Consider the following 11,144-nt stretch of genomic DNA (forward strand, 5'->3'; position numbering starts at 1 on the left):
TTCACAAGCAGGTAGTCAACCAGTGGTATGCTAGTATACCAATTATCACAAGTAACGTTGCATTAGCTATTTATAATAGGGACTACTAGCCTTTTTACAATATCTGCCAGACTGTTGGATAGCATGTGGTCTCTCAAGTTGTTGTCTGCAATATACCTCTAAATTATTGCAATAGAATGTTTTTGCATCACAAAGTGCAAATATTTTTAATCCATATTTTGCAGGCTTCTTGAGGATTTACTGAATCCATGAACAAAACCCTGTAAAAGGATGTAGCATCTCATCAAGTGTAGTAAACTCACTTGGATTGTAACTGTCCTTACAATTATGTATAAGAGTCAAAAATGTTTCAAATAGCTGCCAATTTATCAGTTTTCCTTGTTCATGTCTAGTAGCTTTATCATCAAATCTAAGGCATCTCAGGAAGAATATAAATCCTTCATAACTCATTGTTTCATGTAAAATCTCTATACCTGTGCCATCAGTCACCCACAATTCTTTAATGTTGGTATTGCCTTTCTTTGCTCCAATCAAATACAGCAATCTAATCAAAGCCAACAGTTCACTACATGTTGTGTTTTTAGTCCCTTTCTCTTCCAAATTTACTGGAATTATTGTTGATTTGTTTATTAGTGCAATCTACAATCTCATCTACTGTGTTCATATCCAAAAATTTGAAAAAATCTTCAGCTTCTGATGAAGTGTTTCTGGTTTCACCCCTTAGTCCAGGAAATATCTTTACAATATTTTTTTTTTCCTAGTTTTGGTCTTTTATAAATTTGGCTTTTACTCCACTTTGTACTGCTATCTCTACCTAAATAGTACTGGCAATCATTGTATTCAATATCATCATTACCTTCTCTGCTATCTGATGCAGTTATCTCAGTGTCATTTTCATAATTACTCAATTCAACATTTTCATCACTTTCAAACATTCTGTCATCAAAAATATCCGTTTCATCATCATCGTCAGATAATGCTCATTTTAAAACTTCTGGTATTTCTTCTCCTTGAAGTTGCTAGCCATTGCTTATAATGTACATGAAGACCACACAAAAACCACAAAAAGTAGAACTAACTCATAAAGAAAACTTGCACATGAGCATGTGTGTATTGTAAAAAATACAACAGCCACCTAGCTTTTACAATTGCTCAATAGTAGTGGAACTATGAAAGGATGGTAAACATAACTCTGCATGTACTTAGAAAAAGTATTGGTGGAAGAATACTTAAGAGATGAAGGCATATGAATCAATCTGTAAAAAGATAATAACAAAAATTAAAAATGTTGTACCTTTATAACAGTGCACATGCCAAAAGGTTAAAGAGTATAGTGTAGTATAGTAGTGTTCATAGCAGAGTTATTTTTTTAAAATTAAATTTCTGAAATATTTTGACAACTCTGAGGTACAACCCAACCACATATGTTTTAATTGGTTATTTGTAAAATGTTATCTGATTAATCTGTTATTAAGCTTTAACCATCATTTTTGCATTGAATAATGGTCTCATTTATCAGATTAATGAAAAATAAAAAATTTTGAAAATAATACAAAGTTTTTAAAATTTTTTAATGAAATTATTATAATGTGAATCATATACCAATAAACTTCATTATAAGATGTTTTGTATCTGAAGATAATTGTGATTATAAATATGTGTTAATAAAGCATTGATATAAATTAATATTATATGAATAGTCTACAAATTAATAAGTAAATTTTTTCCATGACTCTTGATATAAAGGATGATGATAATTAAAGGGTAATTAAAATAGGTGTTCCGAACTCTCTGTGGAAATAACTATTGGACAAATCTTAACCAAAGCCAATACAGTTGACCCCCCCCATACACTGTTGATTATTCTGTTTTATATGAATTCCATGTTGTACGAGTCACTTAGATTTTACAAATAAGTGTGCCGGGCTGTGAACAGCTCACGTATTTGTAAAGTCTAAGTGACTCGTACAACATGGAATTCATATAAAATGGAATTACAACATTGTTATTGTCGACTGTACTGTCCTATGTATGTGGTTTTGGGAAAATAATTTACTTTAAAATTCAATCACTAAGACAAAATTTGGTGCTGATGTCCCCCGAATGCCTGAGCATGCTTATTACATATGTTTTCTAATAAATTTCAGGTATAAGAAGAGTCATAAAATGTTCTTCACAATCCTTTGACTGTGAATAGTCATGATATTCACTTTGCCTAATTGGGCATTACTTGTTAAAGTCTTCTATCAACAAAGCAGCAATATCAGTTCAGCACTTAAGTCATTTTGGCACTTAAAAAAATTAAAGAAGAGTTCCTCTCACCACATGGAATTTTACAAAAATGAAATGTGAATGTGGTTTTTAGAGCTTGCAGGTGCCTCCACCTGCATGCTCAGGGCACATCAAACCATGTATTTGATGTAATTGTCAATTCCACATCTGTAATTGAAATAAAACTGCCAAAATTTGTTAGAAAACTTATGTAATATGCTTATTAGGGGGACCAAATTTTTCTCTAGAAGCTGAATTTTGAAGTGAAAGTTTTTCTGGAAAACCAAAATTACATACTAAGGATAATAGTATGTATATTAGTTTGCTCAATACAGTAGATCCCCCTATAAGACGGTAGATACGTTCCGTTCTTTATGAATCAATTTTGTAGGAATCATAGTTTACGGACTACGGCTGTTTGAAAGGTTTTCTTTCATAAAATTAATCGATTCTAGACTAATTCGACTCAACATTTCCAAAATACGTATATTTTTTTTAAAATAATCCGTATAAACTACGTTATAAACAAAAAATTGTAGGATTACTTACCGAGTGTGTACCCTTTGACTACGCTCGTTGCTAAAGCTTGGTTTCGTCGCGGAACAGCGCATCAAATTGCGGCCGCGATTTCTGATATTATTTTTCTGCGAAAACTTCGTTGACCTTTGGAGACATCATTAATATAAATAATTTTTATGGCCGTTAAATAAGAAATGTTTCTTTCACAAGAAATGTATAAAATTACAGTACTAAACAGACGATAGGTCGCCTAACTCGCCGTAGCGTGACGCTAGACGGCGAAAAATATATATTTAATTATAATAAAGTTACAATAAATTAAGTTAATATATAATTATATATACAGTACCTAATTTATATATAATTAATATATAATTATATGTACAGTACCTAATTTATATATAATTTATATAATACTGTCCAGACGATAGAAATCTCTCCGTAGCGTGGCGCTACGGACGGCGGGTAAGTAGTTCGGCTGCCCGATGACGTTTTACGTATTATAGGAGTTATTTTTACCGTTGTTTACGGATAATGCCACAATTTTTATAGGAATCATAACTATAGGAAACGCTTTTATAGGGGGATCTACTGTACTTCATTTTGTAGAGAGCTCTGAATACCTACTCTTTAATAATAATAATTCTATATATGCATTGTTATTATGAAAACTTTTATTGCTTATTAATTTTTCAAGTAAAATTCTCTGCTTATAATTTCCTCCTGTAGATTACATCAGTTTCTGAAATAATAACTCCTGGATTTTAGGCTATTTCTAAAATTGTAAATAATGGAAGCTTTACAATATACAAAGTAAATTTTAAGAAGTTTTTGGAATCACTTTATCATAAAACAAAACTGTCTCCTTCTATCAATACACATTTCTGTTAATAACAGTAATGTTGCTAGAAACAATCTTTAAATTCACTTTCTTCACTCTTCTTTGGTTATGTTGCTACATTCTTCCATAATTTCAGTGATGTTTATCTAAACAACAACAACAACAACACTGAAGTATGGATCATGAACTTTCAGTCTCACAATTGAATGTAGTATGGTGAGAGACTCATAGTTGAGTATGTTTAATGGGATGATGATAGTATGTTGTCAATAAGCTAGGTAAAATTTCTCTAATCTGGTTGTTCTAATGTTGTTTATGATTAAACTCTAGAAAATTTTTGAATATACCTTGTATTTTATTATATGAAATTAAATATAGAGATAATTAGAAAATTTCAAGCTGATTTATTTGAAAAATATTAGTTTATTTTAATTAGTGTTTTTATTATTATAATAATTATTATTATTTTATTTTAGAAAACTTCCAGCTGCAATTGAGCAATACAGGAAAGTGTTAAATGCCGTTGAAACAAGTTCTACTCAGTCACTTAGACAGGTAATTAAATTTATAAAAATTGAATTACTAAAATTATAAAAACAAAAGAATGTGTAATACTTATGAAATTGCAGTTCATTTAAGAATATGAAAAAATTTGTCAGTTAATTATGTAACACACAACAAAAAGAAATTATATGCTTCTAGAAATAACAAAAAGACTTTATTTATTTAAATACCATAGAATCTCAATAACCTCGTGTTGATGCTACAAATGGACTTTATACGAAATCACGATAATTGCACAATAAACTGATCTTTATTGATTTAAACTCTCTTGAATTCGGCACACGAACAAGATGGCGACAACAGTCGAGGACGACTTACTGAAAAACGCCCTCTCACAATAAAAATAAAATAAAAATTTTCCTAATAATAATAATAATAAATAATAGTTTATACATTACCCCCAGCCTTGACACCTGCAAGGTATCAATTACAGCTTTAGTAGCTAGAGTGAACCGACAATTATTCAAATCTTAATAACCTAACTATTACTGGGTATGGACACAATTTTGTAACTGGTCTCATTAGCTTTCCAGTAGACGTGAATACTGTAACAATTCTTACACGACCACCTGGCATTTTGCTCTCCCAGCACATTCAGTAATTTGGCACATGTCACATTAGGGTGCAGGACCAGTGGGAGACATTTTTATTCATGTTACAGAATGGAATTTCTGCCATAAAAGCCATTCTTTTGCAAAAATTACAAGAGAAAGTATTTAAGACTAGGATGATTGCAAAAAGACAAGCATGCATTGAAAACTATTTTTCTAATCAATAACTGTTTTTTGATATCAAATACATAATAACATACAGAAATACAATCTAACAACTTTCCTCCACTTTCCCAATTCTAGCAGGCAGTATTTACCTATAAAAAATGCAAAACATAGTTAATAACATTATTGTTGGAACTTGTAATTATTCATTTTTGTACATGAACAATCTAAAAACATAAATTATTCATAAGGTATTTACTAAAATATATCAGATTTTATTAATATATTTATTTTCCACTGCAGTATATACTTACATTATTCAGTTCAGATTTAAATATCTGAAAATATATTATTTTTAGATTGTTATATTTTCATTGTTTATTGAAAAATTTCACATTATTGTTTTACAGGTGCAAATTGATCATCTACCTTTTGCCATATTTAGTTTTGAGATAATTTTTGTCACAACACATTTATTTTTTACTTGTGCACTTTTCTGCATAGTTAATCTTAGTCTGGACATCATTTATTTGCATCACATCATGGTATTTAGGTGCCTTTTTTTCTTATTATCACATTGTTTTTTCAGAAAGTGTATATAAAATATAAACTGGTGTAGTTCATTCAGTCTACAGGAAATCTTGGAGAAAAATTATTGTGATGTAAATATTTGACACATTTTTATTGACATTTTGTTTAAAAAAAATCATTTCTGTGATAGATAATTGTTAATTATCTTAAGGCTATCATATTCAGAATATATTTTGCTTTGTTTCTGTTCCTCTTTGATGCTAAGTGAGGCTTCAAAATTCATGAAAGTGCCATTATTGTTTGCAACTCTGGTGTAGGTGTTTAGGACATTAAAATTATAATCTAGTGTTTTCTTTTTTTAAATTTTGTTTATTTCTAACAGTAGTCAACAATCTATTTTGTGTTAACATCTGTCAAAAACATTGCATTAGCTTTTTTTTAAAGAAATATCTTTTTATTATGTATAATATTGCCATAAAATTTAATATTTGTTGAAATTAGATGATAATTTTCAGATGTACTAAAATATTTTGTTATACTAATATCTCTTATTATTGTTTTCTACATAGTTTATAAAATGTTATCTACCTGTAATAAAAGTAATATTGATGATATATAATAATGTCTTTCAATGTAAAAAAATTCAAATTATTTATCCTTAATTAAGAAATGTGAATTAATTTCCGTTGTCATCAATTATGTAGTAATTTACATTAAATAAAACTATGTTGAATATTTCATGGAAAGATACTGAAAATTTTTCAAGTCATTTTATGTTTAAAAAAAAGTTAGAGTTAAAAACTAATAATTAGATTTATTAATAATATTCAGGCTAATTAAAGTCAAACTTTAAATTTTATAATAAATAAAGATTGTTATTTAGATTAAAATTTATAATTTATTTTTTATTTTATTAAATTATAATTATCTTATTTAATAAAATAAAAAATAAATTCTGAACTTTTAAATAAAAATTCCAAATTTTGAATTTTGTAACATTTTTCCTTATTATTTCTTCTGATATGTTATTTTTCAGACATATAGCTTAAAAATACTCCAAAGTAAAAATATTATACATGAATTTAGTGCCATTTTATTAGATATAAGTTTTATGTAAATACAAACTTTGATCTGTATTTATTCCAATATATCCAAAAAGATTGATTCAACATTTCTAAGTAAATATTGATAAATGTTCAGTCTGTCCCAGTTTTTTCAATTTTTTTTTCTCTTGTTGTCTATCTTTTTGCTTTGTATTAATAATTTAATAATTTCTGTTAAGTTTTCTGTCTCATATACAATATTTTAATTGATACTTTATCTCAATCTTCAATATTTCAGAAATAAAATTATACTCCTTTCCTTATTGATTTCAGTTATTGACTTTTGTTGGCCAAAATTTATCATTTTAAAATTTGAGATTAATATTCTTTACCAAAAGTTGTTCTTTTTACATAATAATTTATATATCACATAATATAAATATTAATAAAATAAAATTGTATTATTGCTTTTTAGACAATGTCCAGACAATTAGCAGAAGTATTATTAAGGGGAGTAAGCGAGCAAGATTATTCAAATTATTTATTCAATCGCAATGGAAAAAGTTCAGATGGTCCATGGAAACCTCGTAAATATAGTGGGCAAAGGTTTGTGTTTAAAATTAATATTTATCAAGTAAATACACTATAAATGTGTAATTTATTAATTAATACTAATACACTATAAATAACTTAATTTATTAATTTAATTATTTTTCTTATTCTAATAATATATATGAACAAAGTATTTATTATCAATTATAGATATGCTTGTTTCATTCACATGAAAATTTACTCCTATATAAAGTAAGAAATATTTTAGAATAAATATTCAAGATTCACATGAAGATTTAAATATTATAGTTACAATTTATAACTTACAATTTTTTTAACTTAAACTATTTATTCTTGGAAAAAAATATCATTTATTTATTTATATTATTTACTACATGTGTTTAAATTGAAAAATTAAAAGATTATCTAAACACACAAGTTCTAGCTAAAAATAAAAATATTCTTGCAGAATCACACAGTAGATTTGCTACTAGTGGAACAATTAATAAAAAAGTAAAAGTGAGGAAATTGTTAGAGTGATGTTATTTTAATTTCTTCAGAGTAAGATTTAAAGATATTTTTCAATAAAAAATTTTTTGTGTAAGTTATTAAAAATTATTTTTATTTATTTTTTTTAAATTTTCAGAATACTCTGACACTCAGAATAGTTAAAGACACATTCTGTTTTGATTGTCTACTTGATAATTCATATTGTTTGATCTTCTGTTCTAAACTGTAATCATTTCTTGATGAAAAAAAATGGTTTGTCATTTATTAGATTAAAGAAAAATTGGAAACATTAAAATCTTAACTGAACATCTTTAAAATTTATTTTTGAAATTATTTCAATGCAAATTATTTGTCAATTAGTTTTTCAAATTCTATTAATTTGTGTGTCATATATGTATCCAAAACTTAGTTGTGATTAGAAATGTACCAAGTGCTGATCTAAGTTAATGCAATAAAATCTGACTAAAATAGATGTCAGGTACAACAACCATCATGTTGATGGTTGTCATACCTGATTTGTTTTGTGGTGAATCCAACAATTGTAACAAAAAATAAGCAAATATTTATTTATGAAATTCTATGACAGAGAACTGATCCTTTTTGGCAGCCTCCATTCAAAAACCTCTCTCTCTTTTCCCCTGCTTTTTTCAATAATCACATCTCAATGATAACATCTTCTCTCAGAGCATTCAAGCCCCACCACTAATACTACATTGGCTACAGCCAGAATTTTCTGTTGTTGTGGATTTCTCTTTTATGGAGAGTAACATTCTTATTAATGCAAAAGAAGGAAAAGTTAAAAATTATTTAAAAGTTTAAATTACTTAAAACAGTGGGGTCGAATTAATTTTCCAATCTTACATAATTTTTCAATCTTTTCCAATCTTTTGTGTATTTTTTTTCAATACAATTATATAAGATTTAAAAATTATAACAACTCACATTGGAGTAGTAGTAATACTAAATATAAGTGTTTTGGCTTTAAAGACAAAAACACTGAAATGTGTATATAGTGCACAGAGGAAAAAAAATCTGTGTAAAAATCCAGTATCCACTCAATGTTTTGATTGCTTTATTTTTGAAGATATACTACTTGCTAGATAGTACTTAATTCATTAAGTATCAAGTTAGACTAACATGCAACTTTTCAATTTTTATTTAAAAATTACTCTTATATTACTAATAAGAATAATTGCTCTAAAAATTATTTTATATTAGTCTTCATGTCAGTAATAAATGTTGAATTTTGGCTAGTTCTAAAAATTTTGCTAGATAACATTTGTTGTTTGTTTTGTTTATCTAATATTATTAAGCAATTGTAAGCAGGTATGTGTGCCCTGACATATCAATTGTCCCCAACATTTGCTTACAGTTGGGTCAGAACAACCCAGATAATGGGGGAATTTGGAAAAACAATCATTCTTCTCTCAGTCAGATGATGCAGCCTTTGTCAAACTCTGTCAACTGTGCATAATGTCTTTGATTGCATTGTACAGGCATGCTTGTCATTGGAAGACCTTCAAACAACAGGTACTGTGTATTGTACACTAAAACTTTTAATAAGACAGAGAGCCTCTACAAGTCTTTTTATAGGATACGGGGTAATAATTTTAAGATACTGGTGGTGTCATCTGGCATGCTATCAGGCAAATATAATTATTGGATATTTACATAGCTGTATGTGTTGAATTTTGCAGTAATTGGACAATTCTACTTAGGTGCGTCATTTTTTTTATCAATGGGTGTATTATTCCTTCTTTGGTGATTGACCAAATTGTTATTGTGGATGGAAACTTATGATATATTAATTAAATATAGTTTTGCTTAATGTGTGCAATAGAATAAAGAAAAAAATAATAAATTTTTAAAATTAATTGTATTTGTATTTAAACTGTACACATACATTTTCTAATTAAATAAACTTTTAAAATTACAGTTTATTTTGTCCAAAAGATGAAAATGAAGAAATTTTACTTTTGTTGTTTATCAGTGAGGCAATGGTAAGTATTAACAACAAAATATTACTTTTCAGAATTATTAATACAGTAGACTCATGATAACTTGAAGTGGATGGATGGATGGATGGATGGATGGATAGAGAAAGCTTTTCAAGTTGACAAAATTTTGAGTTATGGAAACTATCATTTTAATTAAAGAGAGTATAAATATCACAATACAAATACAATAGGATCCCACTAGTCTGAACTAATTGGGACCGAATCCTGTTCAGATTAGCTGAATAATTGAAATAATGCAGAAGCAAGCAGTAAAACAGGTTTGGTTTATATAGATCCAATGCTATCAATGACTTTTGTTTCTGTTTTTAAGTATAAGTACTGTATAGGTCTGCTGTTTTAATAGGCCATGTCAAACACTGATTTTATTAATTTTGTACAGTATTAATACAGTACTACTAATTAAAAAATTGTATTTTAATGTATTAATTAATACAGTAGAACCTCGATTATCCGAATTTTTGATTATCTGGATTGTTCAAAATAAACAAAAATTTTACGAATTTGCTGATTTGCACTTGGCAAATTGTGATACTGTTTATGTACGTGATGGAACGCATAACTTTTTTTGTTGCAACAACGTCTCACCCGGCACAGTGGTCATAAACTTTTTAATACATTTTGCCTCGTAATAAAAATATAACTTGACATACATATTTATAAATAATTTATATTGAAATTACATCATTTCTGTGGCCAAGAGCACGGCATAAGGCATGGGCGATGTGGACCACTGCCTACGGCCTTGCGGTCCGAGGGGCTTGTGCCTCGAAGGTTTATGCATTACTTAAAAGCCATGAATGCAACAAAAAATTTTACTCGTCATAAGACAATAAATAGTTTGCATTTTTATGAATAAAAATTTGACAGTTTCAATTGCTTTTTACTGTATTTTATAAAATCCGTCTTCTTGCGCCACCAGAGGGCCTTTAAACAATAGGCAGTCTGTTAGTACTGGTCAGTAGTAGTCCAAATTTAATACGAACGTTTCTTGAAAATTTGATCATGATTTAAATACAGTATTTATTTTTAATATTACTGATATGTTATCGAAAAGAAAACATGTTGTATTATCATTAAAGGACAAATTGGATATAATCAATGCTTTGAAATGCAGTGAGTCTGGACGTCCTGTATCTAATAAATATGGTGTTGGAAAGTAAACGATCTCAGATATAAAAAAACAAAGTGAAAAAATTATGAAGTTAAACAATAATTGAATTTCTTAATAAAAAATAATTTAATATTGAAGCTACAGTATATGTAAATCTAGACAAATAAAAATCATTCATACTGTACATACATGTCTTTCACTATCAATTATTATTTTTTCAATTATCCAGATTTTTCCTTATTGCCATAGAAATGACAGGGGATGCAAAGAACAGTTACTCATAGATTCAGTCATTCTACGACAAGCACACAAACAACACAGAAACATACACATGGCATATATAGACTACAGAAAAGCATTCGACAGTGTTCCACACAGTTGGCTGCTACATATTCTACACATGTACAAAATACATCCATCACTCATTGCATTCTTCGAAAACACTATGCAGCACTGGAGAACAACACT

At 28.0% G+C, this 11,144-nt stretch overlaps 1 protein-coding gene across 1 annotated transcript in view; it reads left to right on the top strand.

Moving 5' to 3' along the window:
* The window catches only part of LOC111627044 (tetratricopeptide repeat protein 7B-like), a 59,513-nt gene that overhangs the window by 15,443 nt on the left and 32,926 nt on the right, over positions 1 to 11,144 (top strand). The window contains exons 5-9 of the mRNA XM_023370589.1: positions 4,108 to 4,186; positions 6,961 to 7,091; positions 9,484 to 9,592; positions 9,708 to 9,734; positions 9,940 to 9,999. Coding sequence (XP_023226357.1) covers positions 4,108 to 4,186; positions 6,961 to 7,091; positions 9,484 to 9,592; positions 9,708 to 9,734; positions 9,940 to 9,999 — 406 coding nt within the window. The remainder of the gene's footprint in view (positions 1 to 4,107; positions 4,187 to 6,960; positions 7,092 to 9,483; positions 9,593 to 9,707; positions 9,735 to 9,939; positions 10,000 to 11,144) is intronic.

Source organism: Centruroides sculpturatus, unplaced genomic scaffold (assembly GCF_000671375.1).
Source record: "Centruroides sculpturatus isolate CEXI.00-Female unplaced genomic scaffold, Cexi_2.0 scaffold402, whole genome shotgun sequence".
Taxonomy (NCBI): Eukaryota; Metazoa; Arthropoda; class Arachnida; order Scorpiones; family Buthidae; genus Centruroides; species Centruroides sculpturatus.